Source organism: Mustela lutreola, chromosome 7 (genome assembly GCF_030435805.1).
Source record: "Mustela lutreola isolate mMusLut2 chromosome 7, mMusLut2.pri, whole genome shotgun sequence".
Classification (NCBI taxonomy): Eukaryota; Metazoa; Chordata; class Mammalia; order Carnivora; family Mustelidae; genus Mustela; species Mustela lutreola.
The window spans coordinates 119,219,925-119,247,778 of record NC_081296.1 but is presented as its reverse complement, the minus strand read 5'-3'; the positions used below and the strand labels follow the sequence as shown (position 1 = coordinate 119,247,778).

General features: G+C 34.0%; 1 protein-coding gene across 14 annotated transcripts in view; it reads right to left on the bottom strand.

The window, feature by feature from the left end:
• The window catches only part of GPHN (gephyrin), a 641,151-nt gene that overhangs the window by 488,993 nt on the left and 124,304 nt on the right, over window positions 1-27,854 (bottom strand). For all 14 annotated transcript variants that reach the window (XM_059182361.1, XM_059182360.1, XM_059182367.1 and 11 more), the window contains exon 2: window positions 9,450-9,528. In XM_059182361.1, the coding sequence (XP_059038344.1) occupies window positions 9,450-9,528 (79 nt within the window). The remainder of the gene's footprint in view (window positions 1-9,449; window positions 9,529-27,854) is intronic.

Here is a 27,854-nt window from a genome sequence, read left to right as displayed (position 1 = left end):
GCCAAAAGAATGTTGAAAAAGAAAGCCAAAGCTGGTGGCATCAAAATTCCAGACTTCAAGCTCTATTACAAAGCTGTAATCATCAAGACAGTATGGTACTGACACAAAAACGGACCCCTAGATCAATGGAACAGAATAGAGAGCCCAGAAATGGACCCTCAATTCTATGGTGAACTAATCTTCAACAAAGCAGGAAAGAATATCCAGTGGAAAAAAGACAGTTTCTTCAATAAATCGTGTAGGGAGAATTGGACAGCCACATGCATTAGAATGAAACCAGACCACTTTCTTATTACACCATCCACAAAACTAGAGACAAAATGGATGAAGGATCTAAATGTGAGACAAGAATCCATCAAAATCCTTGAGGAGAACATGGGCAGCAACTTCTTTGACCTCTGCTGCAGCAATTTCATGTCTACAAAGGCAAGGCAAACAAAGGCAAATATGAACTATTGGGACTTCATCAAGATAAAAAGCTGTTGCACAGCAAAAGAACAGCTGACAAAATCAAAGACAACAGACAGAATGGGAGAAGATATTTGCAAACAACGTGTCAGATAGAGGGCTTGTATCTAAGATCTATACAGAACTTAACAAACAACACCCAAAGAACAAATAATCTAATCAAGAAATATTTTAGTATATGTGCAGCCGAAGTGAGCACTCTAATCAAGAAATAGGCAGAAGTTATGAACAGACCTTTCTCCAAAGTAGGGATCCAAATGGCCAACAGACACATGAAAAAAATGCTCAACATCACTCAGCATCAGGGAAATGCAAATCAAAACCACAATAAGATACCACCTCAACACCTGTCAGGATGGTAAAAATTAACAAGTCAGGAAATGTCAGATGTTGGCGAGGATGTGGAGAAAGGGGAATGTTCTTACACTGTTGGTGGGAATGCAAATTACTGCAGCTACTCTGGAAAACAGTATGGAGGTTGCTCAAAAAAGTTGAAAATGTAACTACTCTATGACCCAGCAATTGCATGTCCAGGTATTTACACCAAAGATACAAAGAGCAATCCAAAGGGGTATCTGCACCCCAGTGTTTACAGCAACAAAGTCCACAATAGCCAAACTATGGAAAGAGCCCAGATGTCCAGCAAGAGATGAACATCTTCTTTACCTAAACAAGTTGTGGTATATATTTACAATGGAATATTATGCAGACATCAAAAAATGAAATATTTCCATTTGCAACACTGTGGGTGGAACTAGAGGGTATTATGCTAAGTAAAATAAGTCAATCAGAGAAAGACAATTATCACATGCTCTCAGCAATATGTGGAATTTAAGAAACAAGGCAGAGGATCACAGGGGAAGAGAGGGAAAAATGAAGCAAGATGAAACCAGAGAAGGAGATAAACCAGAAGAGATTCTTATTCTTAAAAACAAACTGAGGGTTTCTAAAGGGGATGAGGGTAGAGGGATGGGGTAACTTGCTGATGGACATTGGGGAGGGTATGTGTTATAATCTGGGTATTATATAAGACAGATGAATCACAGATCTGTACCCCTGAAACAAATAATACATTATATGTAGAAAATAATACATTATATGTAGAAAGAAAGAAAGAGAAAGAAAGGAAGGAAGGAAGGAAGGAAGAAAAAAGAGAAAGAAGGAAAGAAGGAAAAAATTACTACAAATATACTACCAAATTCCAATCAAGAGCCTTTGGGCAGGCAAGCAAACGTTCTATTTTGAAAAATTAACAACTTTTGACAATGTACATTCTTTTTTAAATTAACAACTGAAAATCAGTATACAGTAGACCTCTCTTAGTTTAACCAATCTTTTTTTCTGAGACAACCTTCTCTCTCATTTAATTAGAGTATCCTACCATTCTAGTAACAGGTATCTATCCCATGACTAATCAAGCAAGATAGACTGCTACAGTGACTGCCTGATGTCACATGACAACATTAACCAGATCAACAAAATCAGAATTTTTCCATGGAATTTTACATTTCAGAACTGGAAGTGAAGAGAGATCACGCAGTTAGAAGAAAGGAAACTAGAGTAAGTTAGAGACATCTCCCTGGTTTCATGGAGAAACTTATTCTCACTTATTCATAAGTGAGAATAAAGCCAATAAAGACCAAAAGATATGATGGCAGAGGGTGACAAACAAATGCAATTGCACAAACTCCTTAAGTCTATTATTTGGGGTTTCCATACTTGACCAGGGTTTTAAGCTCTCCTGATTCCATGATAAGTGCATAGCTACATAAGTCTATCAAGTCCAATTTTATTTTTTAAGTTAGTTTGACTCAGGTTTCTGTAAATTAGATAATCCACTAAATAAAATGATACATTACTTATTTAATTTAAAAATTCTAATACTGGGGACACCTGGGTGGTATCAGTCAGTTAAGTGTCCAACTCTTGATTTCAGCTCAGGTCATGATCTCAGAGTTAGGAGATGGAGACCCACATGAGATGCCATGTTCAATGTGGCATCTGTTTGAAATTCTCTCTCACTCTCCATCTGCCCCTTCTCTTGCTCATTCTCTCACTCTCTAAAAATAAATAAATAAATTCTTTTTAAAAATTTCCAATACTCTATGCCTCAGATCTCCAACTCAGATATTGTCCATCTTTAATTATATATGGTCTTTGACTATAAGAATAATACCTGTTAAACCTAATTCTGAAGAACTTAATACAAGCATCTAGTAATTTTTTTTTTGATTGATAAATTCTAAAATGAATAAACTCACAAAAAAATTAAACATACATTCTCAGGAATGTTTGGAATGAAAGAAATGAGGGAAAGTCTTCTAAAAGCAAAGTTAAAATCCGAAGTCTCTGGATTTGCAGTTCTGACATAGAACATAGTACTATAATATTATTCTTCAAGCCTAGATTAAGCTCTATTGTCCCAATATATAACTTACAGACTAATAAATACATAATCCAAAAAAGAAACTCATTAAAAATGATAATAACTTACATTTAGAGACAAAATTACAAAGATAATTTTGGTAGCTGTCTTAGATTTAGCAGAACTATTGGAAGCAGAGCAAAATGAATGATCCATAACATTTAAACAGCTGCCATTAAATGCATTTTCACATCAAATGAATTTATCTTTAGAGAAACAAATGATAACAATATAAAAATTCTTGTATTTTGTTTAATAAACATTAAAGGACTCAGAGATACTGTAAAAATGAAATTTAATAAATAGACATAAAAAACATTAACTAAATTTAAGTACCTGAACATGCGGTATCAGAATATACAGCTTCACGGAAAATAAGCACTTCGAAAACCACTGTTTATCCTCTGCTGACTGGCATTTTTAAGAAATTCAGTTCACCATAGCAACCTGTCTTAACACTAGCAGATAAGTACAGGCTAAATTTAGATATGATTGCTTTCCAGACAGCAATCCTGTCTTTGGTTCACATTTAATGCCATGATCCAGAGGACCAAAATATCACTCAATCAGAATGTAGTGTGAAGTCAAGTATATTCAGGGAGATAGAGCTATGTTTCAGAACCATGAAAAGAAGTTTCCACCAAAAAAGGTAAGATTTGTAAAGAAGTACATTAAAGTACATAAAACTTCCATGTTTAAGGAATTTACATTACAATCAGATATAACTATTCTATTCAATTTTATCTATGAAATCCTGTGATTAAGTTCTGATCATTAATAATATCAAAATACATTTCAACTAGCATGCTGTTATTATTATACTGCATTTCCAATGTGGCATTACCTAACTAAAAAAGTGATTTCTTTTACACAAAAACAATTCTTTACAGATGAGGTATAACAAGAATTGTAGTAATACATGGCAAGTAATACAATACAATATAAGGGAAATGAATTGATTAAAATGCTATTGTAACAAAATTACTATGGACAAATTTATGGTTCATAATATTCACAATAATAATGAAAGGAAATAACAGTTTTGTACAGTTTACTGCATAATATGCCAAAGTTCATAACAGACATTTTTCTGTAATCTCTAGATGACTTCCAATGAAATCATTAAAAAGACAAAATATAAAGAAGTAAGTGAAGTTCAATTAGAAATACCAAGAACAGGGGCGCGTGGGTGGCTCAGTGGTTTGGGCCTCTGCCTTCGGCTCGGGTCATGATCTCAGAATCCTGGGATCGAGTCCTGCGTCAGGCTCTCTGCTCAGAGGGGAGCCTGCTTCCTTCTCTCTCTCTCTGCCTGCCTCTCTGCCTACTTGTGATCTCTCTCTCTGTCAAATAAATACATTAAAAAAAAAAAAAAAAGAAATACCAAGAACATATCACAGAACACCCATTAGAATGTCCTATCAACAACAACAAAAACACAAACAAACAGGAAATAATGAGAATTGGTGAGGAAGTCGAGAAATTGGAAATTTGTGCACTATTGGAGGGAACATAAAATGATGCAGTCAATATGGGGAAAAAAGTACAGCAGTTCTTCAAAAATTAAAATTGAGTTACCATATGATGTAGAAACTCTGCTCCTGTGTATACAACCAAAAGAACAGAAAGCAGAGTCTCAAAGAGATAATTGCACATCCATGTTCATAGCAGTATTATTCACAATAGACAAAAGCTAAAAGCAATGCTGTGTCCACTGATGGATGAACAGATAAACAAAACGTGTTATACATATATCCAACAGAATATTAGTAAGCCTTAAAAAAGGAATTCTTATACATGCTACAAAATGGGAGAACTTCCATAGGACTATTATGATAAGTAAAATAAACCAACCACAAAAACAAATACTGTATGATTCTACTTATGTGAAATTTCCACAGAAGTCAAAATCATAGACACAGAAAGCATGATAGTAGTTGCCAAAGACTAGAAGGTGGATGGGGAGTTACTGCACTGCAGTTCTGTAAGATGAAAAATTTCTAGGGATCGACTGCATAACCATCTGTGTACACTTCACATTACTGAATCATACAATTAAAATTGGTTGAGATGGTGAATTTTATGTTATTTTTATTTTATGACAATTAAAAGAAATACAGAGAAAACAGACAAGAAAAAGTATTTCTTGATCCATACATAATTTATCTAGGAGTCAGAATTAAGATCCATTTGATCATCCTTTTTTATAAATCATAAGAGGTTATAAATTGGTAATATATTTTCAAAATCTGGATATCACTGAAACAATTTAAAATACACTGAATAACATTAAGGGGGGGAAAAGAGAAGAATTACATATTTGCCAGGTTGTACAAAATTCTCGAAGAATATAAACTTTCCCTGTTTGACTACAAAGAAAATTACTAGTATCCTGCATTGTAAATTACATTTCTAGTGTCAAGAATTCTGCTATGAATTAAACTACTCTTCCTATATCTGACTTATATAACACATATCTACGATGGTCCTAAACTTTTTTTTTTTAAGATTTTATTTATTTATCTGACAGAGATCACAAGTAGGCAGAAAGGCAGGCAGAGAGAGAGGAAGGGAAGCAGGCTCCCTGCTGAGCAGAGAGTCTGATGTGAGGCTCTATCCCAGGACCCTGGGATCATGACTTGAGCTGAAGGCAGAGGCTTTAACCCACTGAGCCACGCAGATGCCCTAAGGATTTCTGCAAATTAAACAAGACACACCCACCTATACCATGCATATCACCGCCATCAACACAGTGAATAGTACAGACAGGTATTTAATTCTGTTAGCCCTTTTCATTCTTTAGTTATTTTTCCTCTTTTGATACTTAAACAGCTTTAATAATTTCTATAAATGCTTCTGAGTTCAAACAACTATTTCCGTTAAGTGGTATATAACGAAGTAATAAGAAACCGAAAGTATAAATATGTAATATGTTTTGCTTTTCATCTTCAGCATACAGTCAACGGGGATTTAAAAGTATTTTTGAGAATTACCTCTACAAAGAACACAACTAAATATAACTTAAAGAACGTTATATACAGTAATTCATTTGCACATAAGTCAACTCTAGCATAAATAACGAGAAGCAGCATAAATGATTTTTGGAATTTAAATAGCATGCATCCCTTAACTTAAAAAAGAGAAAAAAATTTATGTTATCATGCTAGAGAATAACTTCCTAATGTATAAAAAGTATATATCATATTGGATATGTTTTTAATATGGTGAAACATCAAGCTAAATTTGACAATGCTTTTCAATTTGCCATTGAAAAACCACAAGTAAAACAAGAGGTCTTACAGCACAACAGAACATATTATACACACAGCAGAAGAAATCAGTCTTAAAATACTTAAAATCATAAACACAAGATGAACTTTTAAAACAGATAAAATTGTTCATTTTGAAATTTAATGCTCATGCAAATTACTAATTCAAACAAATCCTTAGACACATTCATCAGCAAGAAATGAATGTCAAAATCCTCTACTTGGTCTTACACTTAACACCTGTAGGAGTGCTATAGAAAAAATTATTCTTAGAATAACTACCAAAGAAGAGAGCTTCTCAGGTACCCCCTTTACCTCAATCTTCCCACAAGTGACATGCTGCTCTCATTATTAAAACAATTCAAAATTTAGTAGAAAGGCCAGAATGTCTTTCTTAGGGATTCACAACTTTCTCATCTTTTTCTCTCATGGCATCCGTCCTTCATGTTCTTATAACATAGGTCACTCCGTTCATTCAAACCCTGTAATTAGTTTTACCATACAATGGAAGCAAAATCTTGGGGACTGTAATATACACAGTCTAGATAAATGCGGGCCTATCACATTATTCTATTAGCCTGACACAGATTTAAAAGTATCAATTAATCACTTTTTGTTCTGCCTTTTCATTCTCCTCTGAGGCAATTAACCCTTAAAACTTCATTCACTTATAGACACACACTCACACAGACACACATACCACATTTGACTTCATTTTGGTTTTTTTTTTTTACTTTGCCCACATATATATATACTACTCGGAGTGTCAATACTGACCAGATAGCCTGGCTTCTCTTCAGCTTATTTTTCCCTTCTCTCTTTATCCTGATTCCTTTTGAATAGCCTTAGCGATTGTAATACTTAATTTTTCTTTATACATCAACTCCTTTCAGAATTAGCAGCTCAGGAATCTGGAGTATTTATCAAATGCCAGTTATTTCTTTAAGCAGCAGATTATTTTTACTGTAAAGACATTATTATTTCTGACATATTTTCAACTCAATGTTGCAACACAAACAATTCAGCTCCATATAGACCCATGAAGAATACATGAATCAATGAACAAATAGTAAAGATTTTTGTCAGGAGTTTGGAACAGAAGAGAGGTAAATGACTTTAAGAAAAAAATCCATACCCATGAGGTATATACTAAATGAATATTGTTATAGAATAATAACTCAGAATAAAACATTTCCCTTCATAACAACAGAAAAAAATACATTAATTTCTACATTAGGTATTTCCTTCCTTTAAGAATTTTGCTAAGGAAGAAATACATTGCTAAAATATGTATTAGAGTCATTAATAGCACATTTTGACAACTCTTAATAAAAAAAGTTCTTTCAAAGTGGTAAAGGCAAAAACAAATTCTCACTAAATTCTTACATTCAAGACTAATGCCAAGTTAAGAGAATGATGCTAAAGTAAGATATCTGGTATTCCAAAACAGAGACTCGGAATTTTCTCCAACCCATACAGTAGTAATCTCAGGGAAGTTTTCTTTCAAATGCTAAGATTAAATTTAAAATTTACTGCTAGGTTGCATAATGAATATTATTCTACATTCTCGGAAAAAGTACCAAATTCTCTCAAAACACTATAACTCATTGTTATAATCAATTATTCAAGTACAATTCTCCATAGCTTTTATATCATTAATGTCCAGATGAACACATTTTTTCCACAAAGACTACATAATACAGATAAATAATACTGTGGGGCCAAAAATATACCTTCAAATCATACAATAATGGAATAACATATTATTCATTCAAATGGATGAAATCTTTCAAAAACAATTACACAGTTTCCTCCTATATCTATAAGGGAAACAGAATTCTTCATGCAAATAAATGTTATTTGACATTAATTTAATGGGAACATTTATATCAAGTTAAAAAACAGTTCTATTCTTGATTAAATATTTATAGGACTGAAAGGACAACTGTCAATTTTCAGTAGAATAAAGATCACAGAGAAAGAATATTGACATTCCTTTAGAGTGAGGAAAAGAGAAACAGATTAATAAAAAAAATTGGGAAAACTGAGTTTACAAGTTCATTTCTAAATTCATTATATTAGAAACTTTAAGATTCAGTTATTTTCAAGATTCTGTATCTTGTGACTACATTTTTTTAAATGACTGGGGAATTCATTAAAGAATCAATATCCTTCAGATTCAACACATCCTTGTGTTTTATTCCTTGTAAAATACTCAATAAATTACTAATAAAATGTGTGGGAGTATACATTATATATGATGTGAAAGACTGATTTCCTGTTATATTTTACTGAATGTATTACATACCTCTTTAAGAAAGCACCTGCCAGCACTCCATTTTCTTTTTTCTGCAGCCTAAAGCTTAACTATTCTTGATTTTTTTTTAAATGAAAGTGATATTACCATGAGGGTATGTTCATATAGAAGATAGGATGCATAATTTATAGTAAATATTAAATTATAAAAAATTAATTCATAAAATAAAAATAGAAAGTGACATTAAGAATATGAAAAATTAAGTCCTATGAAACTTTTCAAAAATTTTTGCTTATAAAACTATCTAATGTGGGGCGCCTGGGTGGCTCAGTGGGTTAAAGCCTCTGCCTTCGGCTCAGGTCATGATCCCAGGGTCCTGGGATCGAGCCCCGCATCGGACTCTCTGCTCAGCAGAGAGCCTGCTTCCTCCTCTCTCTCTGCCTGCCTCTCTGCCTACTTGTGATCTCTGTCTGTCAAATAAAATAAAATCTTAAAAAAAAAAAAGAACTATCTAATGTAAAATATCAAATGTATTCTAAATATTCAAGTATATTATAATTATTTTATATTTATAATTATACTTATAAATATTATAAGTTATCAAAAAGCCTAAAATTGACATGAACAAATTTAATTGAACCTTTCCCAGCAAATGAATTACTCATCACCTTCTCTACCCAGTATCTACTGCCACACTGGCAAGATATCATCAGCCATTAGTAAAGACTCCTTGAAAGTTGATCATTAGTCATAATGCTATCTCTTTTTCTAATATCTCTTCATAATGCTATCTCTTCTTCTAATATCTCTTCTATTTCTAGTATATGTGCTGCCGAAGCGAGCACTCTTCTATTTCTAAAAATAAACTATTCTATACCTTCATTTCTACTGAAACTGTTGAATGTCCTTCATTATACATAACACAAATTGTTAGAAAAGAAAAACTTACTCAATGTTAAATTAGTTCTCAGTTACACATCTTTTGAGTCACACTTATCAAAATTATGCTTAGTACTGAAAACCATATACTCACAAAGAAGGATCTTGTACGAGATCTTTGAGATTTATCCCACTGCGATCTTCTGCAAGATTCCTGAAGCAACTATCACTCACTAAACATGAAAGAGAAAAAGAAAATTAATTTTTGCTTCCATTTTATTTCAGTTACTACCAACAAAATGGAATTTTAAATTAAAACTGGATCTCTGGATAGGATTTTTCCAAAGATCAATGTTAATTTCTGGGCCTAACAGATTTAGCAACAAATATTAATATTCAATAACAAGCCAATGATCTAAGTATATCACCTTTATATAAATGCAACATATAAAAGAGTAAATACATGGGTCTAAATTCTGTTTTTACTTTTATAAGATTAAACTACCAGCACATAGTGGCAAGTCACTACTAGAAACAAAAAAGGACAAGTTGACCCCCTCAAATTATTATTTTTTTAAAAGATTTTATTTATTTATTTGACAGACAGAGATCTCAAGTAGGCAGAGAGGCAGGCAGAGAGAGAGGAGGAGGCAGGCTCCCTGCTGAGCAGTGAGTCCAATGTGGGGCTCGATCCCAGGACCCTGAGACCACGACCTGAGCCAAAGGCAGAGGCTTTAACCCACTGAGCCACCCAGGTGCCCCTCAAATTATATTTTAAAAGATATTAGATAGAAATGTGACTTAATAAGAATAAACTAGGAGAAAGTGCTATCTGTTCTTAGGTAAGCTGAGCCTCCTATTGTTTTCATTTCTGGGAGAATTTGCCACTTCAAGCTATGAGTCAGAAAGAAGGACACTACTAGAGAAAAGAAAAACCAGCATAGTTCTTGATGGTTCACAGGCTGGCATGACATACTGAAATCCTATGGAACTCTAAGAAATTCTATGAAATCCTATGAAAGCCATTTTTTTTGTTGTTGTTGTTGTTGGAACATCTGCTGAGGGCTAGAACAGCACAAAAGAGTTTGGAATGAGAAAGAAAAAATGGGCAGAGGGCAAATAATGTTTTCTATAGAGCTATGGTGATTAGAAGTCAAAGTCACACGACAACAGGCAGAGCCTACCACTTTCAGTGTATAATTTCAGGAGATCATCCCTAAAAAAAATCCGCTCTCAACCAAAAGCAAATGGAGGCAGGAGGGGTGAATAAAAGGGGGCAAAACTAAAAAGGTATAGAAAAACTTCTCACAATTTCACAATACCTAAAAACAAAGTCACATCAGAAGTATCCGCAACACAAGTTTTACCCATAAAGACATTTAAGACCAGATGTAGACTAAGGATATCTAAGGCTTTCACTCTAACTACCTAGTTCAATTTGAAATTGAATTAAAGAGTTGGCACTTAATATTTAATAACATTTATATCAATTTCTTTGATCCTACAATAAATAGTATTTGGTATATGACAAAAATTACTACAAAGTATAGAAAAGGACCCAAAATGTAACCAATAAGCAAGAGAATAATTCCATATTTATATATATATATGTGTGTGTATGTGTGTATATACCACATACATACACATACATCCATATATATACACACACACGTATATATATGCATAGATAGGTACTGACCCACAGATGATACAGAATCAGAAGACAAGAATTTTATGAAAATTTAAACTTTCAAAAAATTTATTTAACATAAGTTGAAGATACAGAAAAATGTTCACAGTAGATTAAAGAAGGGAAATTTCAGCAAAGAAGTAAAAGCTATTAAAAATAATCAAATAGTAATTTTAGAATTGAAAAATATAGTATCTGAAATTAAGAAATCAGTGGATCAGTTTTGGAGCTGACTAAACACAAAAACACAGGATTTGTGATCTTGAAGAGATCAACAGAAAACATCCAAACTGAAGCAAAGAGGAAAAAAAAATAAGTGAAAAGAACAGAGCAAAAGAAACATGGGAATCAAACAGCTCAATGTAACTGTAGTTGAGGAAAGAATGGGGCAAAAGCAGTATTTTCAGAACACCTGAGAATATTCCAAAACTGATTCATTGCACTAATTCACTGACTCAGGTAGTATAACCAACCCCACACCAGAAAAAGTAAAATAAAACAACATCAGCGGCCAAAGCGCTGAAAATAAAAGATGGTAAGAAAATGGTAATAAAACGATGGTAAGAAAATCTTAAAAACAACCAGAAAGAACCTCCATGCTGTTTTCCAGAGTGGCTGCACCAGCTTGCATTCCCACCAACAGTGTAGGAGGGTTCCCCTTTCTCCGCATCCTCGCCAGCATCAACATGGAGGCTTAAGTGGGTAGAAGAATAAATGAAACAAGATGGGATTGGGAGGGAGACAAACCATAAGTGACTCTTAATCTCACAAAACAAACTGAGGGTTGCCGGGGGGAGGGGGTTGGGGAGAAGGGGGTGGGATTATGGACATTGGGGAGGGTATGTAATTTGGTGAGTGCTGTGAAGTGTGTAAACCTGGTGATTCACAGACCTGGGGATAAAAATGTATGTTTATAAAAAATATATGTTATAAAAAATAAAAAATTTAAAAAAAAAAAAAAAAAAAAAAAAAAAAACAACCAGAAAGAGAAAAAGGACACATCACTGTCAAAGGAAAAACAGTAAAACTGACAGCTGAGTATGCGACATAAACAATGGAATCCAGAAATCATGGAAAGCTTTGATTAATATGCTAAGGGAAAACTGGAAATCTTGAAGTCTAGACCTTGATAAAATATCACCCCAAATTAAATACAAAATAAGAACTTTACTTAAATGGTATTTTTGTATTTATTACTATTAATATGAAATGATGAGCTATTTTCTATTTCAATTTAACAATTTTATTCTATGTATCTTAAAGAGTCATTTCCAACCTGCATATAGAACAAGAAGAATATGACATTCACCTTATTTCTTTCAAAGATCCACTACCTAGTATTTTTTTCCCACTACCTAGTATTTAATTTGGATTTTGTATTCCCTTTTTTAATAGAGTCCCTCAAAATTATAAATCTGGATCTCTCTCTGAAATAAACAATAATACATATAAACAATGATGCTATAAAAACATTTGAAGTTGAAAAAATTGGATTCCTTTTTATTAATTCCCAAGAGATACTTCCCATGTTTCACTATTTTGCAATGAATGGAATAATTTTAATTAATATATAATTTTCATTCCATATTTAGCAGGCACTCATCTCAACCTGTTGATTTAAGACAAATTTCCTACTTTTTATAATTTTAATACAAATTCTCTTTATTACACCACTTTCTGAGTCGGGCCAAAAAGAAAAAACTAAACTAAAATGTTGGTTTCCTGCTGAGCTTAACTAAAATTGAAGCTGTAATATATCATAAATTTGTTCTCAAAAGTTTCTTGCCCACTTTGGCAAATATGAGATCTTAGTTATAGACTTCAAGAGCCTGAAAGTTTTGCAGGCTTAATTAAAATGGAATAAACCTTTGTTCCTTTAAAGGCTTGCTAGTCAGCTATCTGTGAAATGAGTTTTGCCAAAAAAGGCACTTTTCTAAAATTCATGTTCTATACAACTTCTAAGTTAAAAACAAAGCAAGAAATTGAAATAGTCTCAACAAAAATTCTAAAACTTTAGCTAACAATATATGTTACAGTTAAAGCTTTTTTTCCACCAACACAAAGAAGTTTTCATTTTGAATTATAAGTAAGAATATAGCAATTTTTAAGAAGTAAACATAATCTTTTTTTGTATGTAAACATATTAAAATCAATTCGTTTGGGTCACGATATTTTACTGTTTTTTACACCACCACCACCACCCCAAGTGTATGATGACTACAGGAACTACGATGTTCTTTACTCCACTAATAAAAAGTTGTAAACATGTCATCACAAAAATCAAACAAAATGGGAGAAAGTAGAATGGAAATAGAAATTACAATAGAAATTATGGTAATAACATGAAAATTATAATCTTTACTTCAGTCTATTTTATATTGATATAATTAAGTTGAAAGAACACAGAGGAAAATTATAAATATTAGTAAGCTGAACTCTTTACCAGATCTCCTATCCAACCAAATGCATTTTTTCCTGTAAATATTCATCATTTGGATCTATAATCAAAACAATAATTGAAACTCATTATATGTTAAGCATTTTATATTTATTTTCTCACTTAATCTTATCATCCAATGATGATAGGATAGGTTTATCCTTATCCTATCCCAATCATTATCCAATGATAAGTCTATCTGTGTCACCATTTTACAGATAAAGATTCTAAAGCATGGGGAGATTAACATCTTTCTATGGATCATATAGCTAATAAAAAGCAATACTGGGAGGGCGCCTGGGTGGCTCAGTGGGTTAAGCCGCTGTCTTCAGCTCAGGTCATGATCTCAGGGTCCTGGGATCGAGTCCCGCATTGGGCTCTCTGCTCAGCAGAGAGCCTGCTTCCTTCTCTCTCTCTCTGCCTGCCTCTCTGCCTACTTGTGATCTCTCTCTCTGTCAAATAAATAAATAAAATCTTAAAAAAAAAAAAAAAAAAGCAATACTGGGAAAATCTAGAAGCTGTAACTCCAGGGGTTGTACTCTATACTATATAGACCATAGTTCTCGGCAATCACTCATATATTCTGAATTCTCCTACATTTCCATAACTTCAAATCACATAAAAGTTATACAATTAAAATTCATTAGAACAGTAAAATCCAACTCAAAACATTATTAAAGAATTACAGTTTTTAAAGTGGAATTAAACATTGAAGATCTTCTAGTTAAGTGGTTAGTTATATTTCAGAGCAATGACATTCCTTTCCCCCTTTCACCTAAAGAGTTGTTTTTATTCGTTTATATATTAGATTGCTTTAAAACTATATTTGCAAAAATTTACCAAAGAAATTCTTACAGAAGCTGAAACACACAGACATTCACACACCTCAGAACAGTATTAATTCCACTCATCATTAAGTTATAAACAAGAATCCCATTTCACCTATGGTCAGCATTTGAACTCATTATATACTTACAAATATTTGTAAAATGGATTCATAAAGGGTTCTTAGCTAATCATAAACACCTTTTTTTGGTATATATTCGTCCTTTTTTCTGATCCTCAATCAAAGTAATTGCTGACATTCATTATGTGCTAACAATTTATGTTCATTGTCCCACTTACATGCATTATGTATAATCAATATGATTTTTATTAAAATCTTTATACTGTATATTATGGATTATTAAATCTGATTATTTGGAAAATAAAGTACGAAAGAACCAGCCATCTCTTTCATTTAGGATGACATTTACATTCTTTTAAAAGATTTTATTTATTTGACAAGAGAGTTCACAGTAGACAGAGAGGCAGTGGGGGTAGGGGGGAAGAGGCAGAGAGAGAGGGGGAAGCAGGCTCCATGCTAAGCAGACAGCCCAACATGGGGCTTGATCCCAAGAACCTGAGATCACGACCTGAGCTGAAGACAGAGGTTTAACCCAGTGAGCCCCCTTTGTGCCCCAGGATGACATTTATATTCTATCTTGCTCTGGCCAGGAAGGATTTTCCTGTAACAAAAGAATTGCTAGCCTCAAAAAGCCATGTTTAAAATATACCAGGGTAGGAATTTAGTATTTAACTGATTCTATTATCCATATTTATGAACATGAGAATAAGGCACCATTTGAAAATTGCCAGGATGACAATAAAAACAGATCCAATTTAAAATTCATTCATCCAGTAGTTTCAAAACATCCAGTGAAATAAAATCCCCCCAAAATGATCCTGTGAAATCAATAGATAATTAAAATAAAATATGTTTATATAATCTAGACATTCCAATTATTTTGTTTAATTAGACTTAACAATAAAACATCACAGAAAAAGATAAAACTACTAATATAAGTGTTTCAAAAAATACATACTTGAATAACAAAAAGTTAAGACATACTTCTTAGAAACATTACAAATTTCTCTTAAAAATCTCCCCTTCTAGGGACACCTGGGTGGCTCAGTTGGTTGGACGACTGCCTTCGGCTCAGGTCATGATCCCAAAGTCCCGAGATTGAGTCCTGCATTGGGCTCCCAGCTCCACGGGGAGTCTGCTTCTCTCTCTGACCTTCTCCTCACTCATGCTCTCTCTCACTGTCTCTTTCTCAAATAAATAAATAAAATCTTTAAAAAAAAAAAAAACTCCTCTTCTATGATCACACTGTGAGAGTTAAATGTTTAATGGAAAAATGTCAATATGCCATGATTTTAAAATATCACCAAAATAAACCGAGCATGTTACTCATTTTATTCTAAACATATATAACTTAATAGCTGACATAAAAATTAGACTGATTCTATAATTCTTAGTCACATTTTTAAGATAAATCTCTGTATTTTCTTTTCTGTTATTTAGATAAAATTCACATAACACAAATTCACCATTTTTTATCTATATCAAAATTAGTCATTTCAAAGTGTACAGTTCATTAACATTCGGTACATTCACAATGTTGTATGATCACTACCTTTAATTCTACGACATTTTCATCATCCCAAGAGAAAACCTGCTATTCATTAAACCGCAAGTCCCCATCTCCCCCTTCCCCTAATCCCTGGCAACCATGAATCTGTTTTCTATCTCTGTGGATTACTTAACCTGGATATTTCATACAAATGCAAGTATACAATATGTAATTTTTTGTGTTTGAATGCTTTCACTTTGCATAATATTTTCAAGTATCGTCCATGTTGTAGCATATATCAGTATTTCATTCCTCAGACGGCCGAAAAATATTCCGTTGTATGTAAGTCTGACTTTTGTCTATCCATTCACCCTTTGTTGGCCTTTTGGGTTGTTTCCACCTTTTGGCTATTGCAAATACTGCTGAACGAGCATGTGTGTACAAGTATTAGTTTGAGTACTTGTTTTCAATTCTTTGTGGGTATATAACAAGAAATAGAAATTGCTGGATCATATGGTAATTCCATGTTTAATTTTTGAGGAACTGAAAAATTGTTTTCCAAAGCAGCTACACTATTTAACATTCCACCAGTAATACAAAAAAGTTCCATTTGCCAAATCCACAGTCATTACTGTCTTTTTAACTCATAACAGTGGGGTGCAAAGTATTATCTCATTGTGGCTTTGAATACATTTTCCTAATGATAAATGGTGTCAAACATCTTTCTGTACGCTGTTGGCCATTTGTGTATTTTCTTTGGAGAAATGTCTATTCACGCCTTTTACACACTTTTTAATTGGGTTATTGATGTTTCCATTATTGAGTTATAAGCCATATTTACATATTCCAGCTACGAGGCCCTTATCAGACATATGATTTGCAAGTATTTTATTCCATTCTGTGAGTTGTCATTGTGTCATCTTGATGGTGTCTGTTAATGTACTAAGTTTTTAATTTTGATAAATTTTAATTTTTCTATTCTTTCTTTTGGTGTCACAGCTAAGAAATCATTACTAAATCCAAGGCCAGCAGAAATTTCCCCTATGCATTCTGGTAAGAATTTTATAGTTATAACATTTTAGATCCTTCATCCACTCTGAGATAATGTTTGAACATGCTGTGAGGGTAAGAGTCTGACCAAATTCTTCTACATGTATTTATTAAGTTGCTACAGCACCATTTGTGAAGAGGCATTCTTTCCCTACTAAATGATGTTGGCACTCTTCTGAAAAATCAATTACCTATAACACATATGGGCTTATTTCTAGACTCAATTCTATTCCATTGATCTATATGCTTGCTCTTATGCTAATTATCACACTGTTTTAATTACTGTAACTTTGTAGAAAGTTACTAAATGGGGAACTGTGAGTCTCCCAACTTTTTCTTTCTTAAGGTATTTTTCGCTACTCAGCATTCCTTGAAATTCTATATGACTACTAGGATTCTGATCCATATTTTATACAAAATTTGGTCCCCATTTTAAGCAGACTCATTTTATGTTCATTTTGTAAAATATTTTATTATTTATTTGTTAGAAAGAGAAGAGCCACAGGGACAGGGAAAAGCACACACCCTGCACCCCACTTGAGCAAGGAACCTGATGTGGGACTTGATCCCAGGATCATAATTTGAGCTGAAGGCAGATGCTTAACTGACTGAGACACCCAGGCATGCCTAAGCAGATTTATTTTTAAATAATTTTAGCATAATCAATTATCTGTCATCAGGTCCTACTTTATATTTTCTTTCAAGCCTAATGCCTACAATTTTCAACCTGCTAAAAGAAAAGTTCCCAGAATTCCTCTGGGGGAAAAAAAGTAAATTAAGCACAAAGAACTATTACTGAGCAAACTGAATGAGGTAAATGAACAACAAATAAAGGTAAAGAGTAGTGTTTGAAATTTGCAAATTTTCTTAACATGTTCAACCCAAAATTGCAAGCCAAAATAATGCATATTTGCAAAACATACTATTTTAACACAGTCATTTCACAACTATAAGCGTTGCTTTAATTTTAAGTAATTTCAAGTTTTGGAACTTCATGTCAAAAAGTAACATATTTCCATTCTGAAAAAAAAATTAAAACAAGAGGAAAAATCTCCTTTCCCAATAAATTTACAACAGATATATGTTCTGAGTTCTAACTACAGATTTAACATCACTTTTTTAATCTGATGCAAGTGCAAAGAAAATTTTTATATTTCAAAATCCATGTAACTCTGCAACTGAGGATCTTCCAGCTCGTCTTTATTGGAAGTGATTATTCTGCAAATAATAACATACTAAAAAGCAAAATCAAAAACAAAAACAAAAAAAAACCCCAAAACCTAACAGAATTCTAAAAACATATTCAAAATAATTAATATGCTCAATTAAAATTATACACTCATGAATTCATTATTTACCAATAGCCACCTGTTTGAAAAGACATTTTAAAAAGATTAACTACTCATGTAAATCAACATAAACAGATGAACATTTTCAATAGATATTAATAATAGGGAAGAGTGACTATAAACTCCAATTATCCCCCATTTCTTTATTCAAACTGGTAAATATGTATGACAATATTGCACTCAATTATTTGGAAGTAATAAATTTAAAAATCATGGAAATCTGTTGTCTTTTTTATTATAGTAGTACATTTATAATATCCTCAATTTTACCTCTTGGCCTGCAAAACCTAGAATACTTACTATTTGGCCTTTTGTGGAAAAACATTAGTGACCCCTGGAATACAACAAAGAATTACCATGCAATACAGAGAGCTAGTGGATGTTGTAATTCCTTGTATGTGAATTTGTGTAACATATGCCCATGACTTTATATAGATGGTGCTAAATGACCGATGCACTTCAATATTCCCTTATATCTCTGGACAAAGTTCATATCACAATTCAAGTTATTGGCAAAAATTCCAAATAGCCTCATCCCTGTTCCCAGGTTCTCCTACCAATTTAAGAAAATGAAAAATCAGTGAAGATTCAATGTGAAGCCAGAACTGCCATGCCAACCGAGCGGTACCACTGAAGTCAAATTTCAATAAGCAAAGAAAAGCCTAACTGAGAACTTGGCTTCTACCCCAACTGGGCAGAAAAGAGGTAGTGCCCACCTCCGTTTACCTACCTGAGCAGTGTCTGGATGAGCCAAATAAGATTCACAGATCATCCCATAATATCCAAAATGTCCAGGTTTCAATCAAAAATCAATTGTCCTAACAAAAAAGATGATCCCGAACTAAATGTAAAAGACAACTGACTGGTGCCAAGACCAAAATGGCAGAGATGTTAGAATTATCTGACAAAATTTTTTAAAACCAGAGAAAAATAAACTAGAAAACAAAACAAAACAAAGCCTCAAGTAACCATAGGACAGAAACAAAAACCCTGACTTTCTCATCAACTGAGTGTCAAAGGGGAAGAAAGTGCAGGCCTGAAAAGGAATTTGAAAAAAGTGTTTGAAAACATCCCAAATTTGGCAAAAGAAAACAAACATACAGATTCATGGAACTGAGAAAAACTACAACAGGACAGACTTAATAAAATTTAAACCAAAAGAAATCAAATTCAAACTTCTAAAAACTAAAGAAAAAGAAAAAATCTTGGGAACAGTAAGAGAGAAACTACATATTACCAACAGGAGAAAAACAATTCAAATGACAGCAATTTCTCATCAAAAACCAGCTAGGACAGAAAGATCACTTTTTCAAATGATCAAATATAAGAACTGTGAACTCATATGTTATGACCAGGGAAATATACTTCAGAGATGGAGATATTATGACACTGTCAAGTGAAAGAATATTAAGAAAATCTGTCACCAGAACACCTACATTAAAAGGGCCCGGTCTGAGGAAAGAAAAATCAAATCACGAACCACTAACAAGACCACCAAAGGAAAAGAGAAAGAAGACAAAAATCACCAATATCAGAAATGCAACAGTAGCTATGTATCACTACAGACTATAGAATTCAAAACAGTAATAAAAGAGTATTACAAAAACCTCTAAAGGAATTGAGTTTGGAAACAAAAGAAATGGCTCAATTCCTCAAAAAACACAGACTACCACAGTTGACCCAATATGAAAAAGATAATATGACTAGCCCTACAACTATTAGGAAATTAAATTTGTAACTTCAAAACTGCCCAAAAAAGAAATCAGCAGCCTCAGATGTATCACTTGAAAACAAAACCAAAAATCTAAAGAAGAATGAATACCAATTCACACCATATTACTCAAAAAGTAAGAAAAGGAAATACTTCCAAATTGATTTTATGAACCTACTACTACCTTGATGTAGGAACCAGATAAAGATAGCACCAAACATCAAAACAACAAAAAAGTCCTACAAACAAGTATTTCATATGTAAATATAGACTCAAAAGATCCTTATCAATATGTTGGCAAATAGAATTCACCAACATAAAAAAAAAATTCTACTTCATGACTGAAAGGTGCTCATTCCAGACATGCAAGGGTGAATCAGTATTTGAAAAACTACCAGTGTAATCCCCACAAGTTTAGGTTTGAAAAGCAGAGGGTCCAAACTTCATGAGTGCTAACAACCAAACAAGTCTTAAAGCCTGGAACAATAAAAATCAGCGAACTCCACTCTGAGAGGCCATAGAAAGTCATAGGAAGCTGAGCACCTGCCCTTAAAGAGAGAGCAAGCAAACAGCCTATGAAGATACAGGTTAAAACAGCAGATTCAAAGGTGCCTCAAGCTTATAGAAAGGAGAATTAGTAATTTCAGAGTAGGCTGAGGAACTTCTGTAAGAACTAAGTAGCTGGCATGTACCATTTCATACCTGGCTTCCTATCAAACACACACAGCCACCTGCAGAAACCAACCAATGAGATCTAAGTTGCTTACACCATGCCCCACCGAACCTCCATACCCCCTCCCCTAGCAGCCAGAATACCCTGAGTCCCAGTGGGCAGAATCTCTACCCCAGAAGACCTAAACAAAACATGCCAGCCATGTGTCTCCTGACTTCTCATGGAACACATGTGCACACTGTTAAAACTGAACGCCACCCCCAAAAAAGGGGCTTTACTGAGCCAATCTAGTCTCCATGTATCTAATTATTCCTATAGAGAAGAAAGGGTCCCCTCAGCTTACAGTAACAGAACCCCCACTCGAGCTTTGTGGCACCTACCACAGGACAGGGCTGCACATCATCTTGTCCATGCCCACCAATTATTTTATTTTTTTAAGATTTTACTTTTTTAACTGACAGAGAGATAGAGAGGAAGCACAAGTAGACAGAGTGGCAGGCAGAGGTGGAAAGAAGCAGGCTCTCCAATAAGATCCCAATGCGGGGCTTGATCCCAAGAACTGGGAACCATGAACCATACCAAAGGCATCTACGGGACCAACTGAGCCACCCACGTGCCCCCAACACACTATTTCAAAGAACATGAGAGTGCATAACTTTCCTAGAACACCTACACAGACAAACAGTTAGATAAAATGAGGAGACAGAGGAATATATCCCAAATGAAAGATAGGGACCACTCTACTGCAAGAAATGTAAAAGAAACAGCTTTAAGTAATGTCTGGTAGAGAATTTAAAGTAATGATCAGGGGAGCCTGGGTGGCTCATTGGGTTAAAGCCTCTGCCTTTGGCTCATGTCACGATCTCAGGGTCCTGAGATCAAGCCCCACATTGGGCTCTCTGCTCAGCAGGGAGCCTGCTTCCTCCTCTCTTTCTGCCTGCTTCTCTGTGATCTCCATCTGTCAAATAAATAAATAAAATCTTAAAAAAAATAATGATCATAAAGATATTCACTGGATTTGAGAGAAGAGTGGTGTACATCAGTGAGGTCCTTAACAAAGATAAAAAAAAATCAATCAGATACAGAACACAATAAAGGAAACTAAGAATTCACTGAATGGAAAAAATAGCAGGCTGGAAGAAGCAGAAGAATGAATTAAGGAACTAGAAGACAGAGTATTAGAAAATAATTAAGCTGATCAAGTGAGGGAGAAAAATAAACAAGACAGAATAGGCTTAGGGAACTCAGTAACTCCATCAAATGTACTAACATTCACTTTACAGGGATCCCAGAAGAAGAAGAGAGAAAAGGGGGCAGAACATTTACTTGAAAAGAATGATAGCTGAACTTCCCTAATCTGGAGAAGGAAACAGATATCCAAATGCAAGAAGCACAGAGATCCCCCCGCAAAATCAACCCAAGGAGGTCCACGCCAAGACACACAGTAATCAGAATGGTAAAAGTAGTGCTAAAGAAAGAATTTTTACATCAGTAAGACAAAAGAAGACAGTTACATGTAAGGGAAACCCCATAAGGCTAACAGCAGACTTTTTTTTATTATTAAATTTACTTATTTTTTTAAATAAACATATAATGTATTTTTATCCCCAGGAGTACAGGTCTGTGAATCGCCAGGTTTATACATTTCACAGCACTCATCATAGCACATACCCTCCCCAATGTCCATATTCCCACCACCCTCTCCCGTCCCCCTTCCCCCCAGCAACCCTTAGTCTGTTTTTTGAGATTGAGTCTTTTATGGTTTGTCTCCCTCCCAATCGTACCTTCTTTCATTTTTTCTTTTCCTACCCCCCAACACCCCCACATTGCATCTCTACTTCCTCATATCAGGGAGATCATATGATAGTTGTTTTTCTCCGACTGACTTATTTCGCTAAGCATAATACCCTCTAGTTCCATCCACGTCATCGCAAATGTCAAGATTTCATTTCTTTTGATGGCTGCATATATTCCATTGTGTATATATACACCAAATCTTCTTTATCCATTCATCTGATGATGGACATCTAGGTTCTTTCCATAGTTTGGCTATTGTGGACATTGCTGCTATAAACATTCGGGTGCACATGCCCCTTTGGAGCACCACGTTTTTATCTTTAGGATATATACCCTGCAGTGCAATCGCTGGGTTCCTCAGTTTTTTGAGGAACCTCCACACTGTTTTCCAGAGTGATTGCCACAGCTTGCATTCCCACCAACAGTGTAGGAGAATTCCCCCTCTCTCCGCATCTTCACCAGCATCTGTCATTTCTTGACTTGTTAATTTTAGCCATTCTGACTGGTGTGAGGTGGTATCTCATTGTGGTTTTGATTTGTATTTCCCTGATGCCGGGTGATGTGGACCATTTTTTCATGTGTCTGTTGGCCATCTGGATGTCTTCTTTGCAGAAATGTCTGTTCATGTCCTCTGCCCATTTCTTGATTGAATTATTTGTTCATTGAGTGTTGAGCTTATTAAGCTCTTTATAGATTTTAGATACTAGCCCTTTATCTTATATGGCATTTGCAAATATATTCTCCCATTATGTCAGTTGTCTTTTGGTTTTGCTAACTGTTTCCTTTGCTGTGCAAAAGGTTTTGATCTTGATGAAATCCCAATAGTTCATTTTTACCCTTACTTCTGTTGTCTTTGGCAATGTTCCTAGGAGAAGTTGATACGGTTGAGGTCGAAGAGGTTGCTGCCTGTGTTCTCCTCAAGGATTTTGATGGATTCCTTTCTCACACTGAGGTCCTTCATCCATTTTGAGTCTATTTTCATGTGATGTGTAAGGAAATACTCCAATTTCATTATGTACATGTGGCTGTCCAATTTTCACAGCACCATTTGTTGAAGACGCTTTTTTCCATTGGACATTCCATCCTGCTTTCCTAAAGATTAGTTGACCATAGAGTTGAGGGTCTATTTCTGGGCTCTCTATTCTGTTCCATTGATCTATGTGTCTGTTTTTGTGCCAGTACCATATTGTCTTGATGATGAGAGCTTTGTAATAGAGCTTGAAGTCGGAATTGTGATGCCACCAACTTTGTCTTTCTTTTTCAATATTAGTTTGGCTATTTGAGGTCTTTTCTGGTTCCATATAAATTTTAGGATTGTTTGTTCTATTTCTTTGAAAAAAATGGATGGGATTTTGATAGGAATTGCATTAAATGTGTAGATTGCTTTAGGTAGAATAGACATTCTCACCATATTTCTTCTTCCAATCCATGAGGACAGAACGTTTTTCCATTTCTTTGTGTCTTCCTCAATTTCTTTCATGAGTTCTTTATAGTTTTCTGAGTATAGATTCTTTGCCTCTTTGGTTAGGTTTATTCCTAGGTATCTTATAGTTTTGGGTGCAATTGTAAATGGGACTGACACCTTAATTTCTCTTTCTTCTGTCTTGTTATTAGTGAAAAGAAATGTAACTGATTTCTGTGCATTGACTTTATATCCTGACATTTTACTGAATTCCTGTACAAGTTCTAGCAGTTTTGGAGTGGAGACTTCTGGGTTTTCCACATATAGTATCATATTGTCTGCAAAGAGCAATAGTTTGACTTCTTCTTTGCTGATTTGGATGCCTTTAATTTCTTTTTGTTGTCTGATTGCTGAGGCTAGGACTTCTAGTACTATGTTGAACAGCAGTGGTGATAACGGACATCCTTGCCGTGTTCCTGACCTTAACGGAAAAGCTTTCAGTTTTTCTCCATTGAGAATGATATTTGCAGTGGGTTTTTCATAGATGGCTTTGATAATATTGAAGTATGTGCCCTCGATCCCTACACTCTGAAGGGTTTTTTTTTTTTTTTTAAAAAAGATTTTATTTATTTATCAGAGAGAGAGAGCAAGCACAGGCAGACAGAGGCAGAGGGAGAAGCAGGCTCCCCGCCAAGCAAGGAGCCCGATGCGGGACTTGATCCCAGGACGCTGGGATCATGACCTGAGCCGAAGACAGCTGCTTAACCAACTGAGCCACCCAGTCATCCCCACTCTGAAGGGTTTTAATCAGGAAGAGATGCTGCACTTTGTCAAATGCTTTTTTCAGCATCTATTGAGAGTATCATATGGTTCTTGTTCTTTCTTTTATTAATGTATTGTATCACATTGATTGATTTGCAGATGTTGGACCAACCATGTAGCCCTGGAATAAATCCCACTTGGTCGTGGTGAAAAATCCTTTTAATGTACTGTTGGATCCTATTGGCCAGTATTTTGGTGAGAATTTTCGCATCTGTGTTCATCAAGGATATTGGTTTGTAATTCTCTTTTTTGATGGGAACCTTGTCTGGTTTGGGGATCAAGGTGATGCTGGCCTCATAAAATGAGTTTGGAAGTTTTCCTTCCATTTCTATTTTTTGGAACAGTTTCAGGAGAATAGGAATTAGTTCTTCTTTAAATGTTTGGTAGAATTCCCCTGCAAAGCCATCTGGCCCTGGGCTTTTGTTTGTTTGGAGATTTTTGATGACTGTATCAATCTCCTTACTGGTTATGGGTCTGTTCAGGCTTTCTATTTCTTCACGGTTCAGCTGTGGTAGTTTATATGTCTCTAGAAATGTATCCATTTCTTCCAGATTGTCGAATTTGTTGGCATAGAGTTGCTCATAGTATGTTCTTGTAATTGTTTGTTTTTCTTTGGTGTTGGTTGTGATGTCTCCTCTTTCATTCATGATTTTATTTATGTGGGTCCTTTCTCTTTTCTTTTTGATAAGTCTGGCCAGGGGTTTCTCAATCTTATTAATTCTTTCAAAGAACCAGCTCCTAGTTTCATTGATTTGTCCTATTGTTTTTTTAGTTTCTATTTCATTGATTTCTGCTCTGATCTTCCCAAAATATGTAAAAAAGTTTTGTCAACATCAAAAAACCAAGTAATTCAATTTAAAAAAATGGACAGAAGGCTTGAGCAGTCACTTTTCCAACGAAGACATCCAGATGGCCAAGAGACATATGAAAAGATGCTGGGCATCACTCATCGTCAGGAAAATGCAATTTAGAATGATATGTCACCTCTACCTGACACAACGGCTAAAATAAAAAACACAAGAAACAAGTGTTGAAGATGATGTTAAAAAAAAAAAAGAAGAAGAAGAAGGAACCCTGTTGCACTGTAGGTGAGAATGCAAACTGGTACAGTCACTGTGGAAATTAGTAGGGGGTTCCTCAAATAGTTACAAATATAGCTACCCTATGATCCAGCAATCACACTACTAGGTATTTACTCCCCAAATACAAAAACACTAATTCAAATAAATACCTGCACCCCTACGTTTATAGCTGCATTATTTATAATAGCCAAATTATGGAAGCAAACCAACTGTACATCAATAAATGAATGAATAAAGTAGATATGGGATAGACACAAAGACAGACATACACACACACAGTGAAATATTATTCAACAATAAGAAAAAGTGAGTCTTGCCATTTTCAACAAAATAGATGGAGCTAGAGAATATAATGCTAAGTGAAATAAATCAGTCAGAGAAAGACAAATACCATACGATTTCCCTTAAATGTTTAAGAAACAAAACAAATGAGCAAAGGCAAAAAGAGAGAGAGAAATCAAGAAACTGACTGTTAGCTATAGAGATCAAATTGATGGTTACCAGAAGGGAGATGGATAGGAGCATGGGTGAAATATATGACGGGGATTTAGGAGTGCACTTATGATGAGCTGTTTGATGTATGGAATTGCTGAATCACTATATTGCACACCTGAAACTAATATAACACTGTATGTTAACTATATTGGAATAAAAATAAAAATAATAAAGAAGTACCAATCTGGAAAGAGATTGAGATGTTATTTTTATTTACTATAGGCAGTTAAGAAACCCAGATAAATGAAATGAGACAAGTATCTTTTAGGTTACAATTATTATTATGATTCATTTCAACTGTCTTTTCTATTTACTTTTTCATAAATCTAGTCTTTAAGTATCATTTTCTTCATTTAATGCTTGCTTCCAAAATATTTTTATGAAGTTCCTTATTATTCAAAAATTTCCAAGGAACAAATTAAGAATTCGGTATCAACTTCATCAGGTACAGATATAATACTAGATAGAGGTATAGAAGAGAGACCATGAGTTACTTTTCTTTTAATCTTACAATAAGGAAAAGATAAATAAAGACTTTCAAAAATGAAATAAGTAAACTAAACATTCACACGCCTTACTGAAATTTTTAAATTAGCATTTTAAATATGCAATTATAAAAATGTTCACTTAAGAATTAATCACTTATTTTAGGATAATTATTAGACCTTCAAAAATTTGAAAAACTTATAAAAATCTCAGATTTGGTTATTTAGTAAGTGAATTTCAATTTATGTGATCTTATCTGTCTTTTCCTCACATAGTGTGATAAATAACAGATTCTGAGGTTAAAGTGGATTTGATCCTAGGCATCCATTTAAAGGACATTAAATTCCTTGAACATTTCAGGCTTAAAATGAAGCTAGTAAAAGCACTTTTTTCAGAACTGTGGCATTAAATAAGTCAATACCTCTAAAATAAACAGAATAACGCCTATAAATGGATGCAGTATTATTTCTATTACTATAATTACTACTATTATTTTTGCTTTGGCTTAGTAATAAAATTGTGTAAAAGGATGAAACCAAAAGTGAAATATTCTCAATGGTGGGTGGCACAGTTAAAGGTTGATCTAATTATAAGCACTCAGAAAAGATATCAATATAGGCAGAGAACAAAATTAGTCTTAGAAAGTATCATGAATATCTAAAAAGTATACATCATTCAATTACACTGTAATTTAGATAGACAAATTTAAGAAGGATTGTATCTGCATTATGCAGATTTTTTATTTTAGAACCTTAACATATATTTGTAATTACTTCTTCCCGAACTCAGAAATTTAATCGAAGGTTTACTGGGTATTTTAGAGAACTAAACACAAACCTGAGTAATTAAACACAGAAATCCAAATTTCAGCAAATAGGCAGCTTTAGAGATAAACTCTAATGAATATATGAGTAAAAAAACCTGATTAATTAAAAGAACCAATTTAAAATCCCAGTACAAATAAGCCACTGCTTATGAATAAACATCAGTTGGTCATCACAGATTGTGCATGTACCTACTTATGCCCTTGCCTCGCAAAGGTAGAAGGCTCTGATAAATGTGTAAGTAATCAGTACCATTAAATGATAAAAATGAAAGAGGAAATAAACCATGTTTATTACATACATAGGAAAAGAAGAAAAAAAGTCAAGACTACTTCTTTTAATATA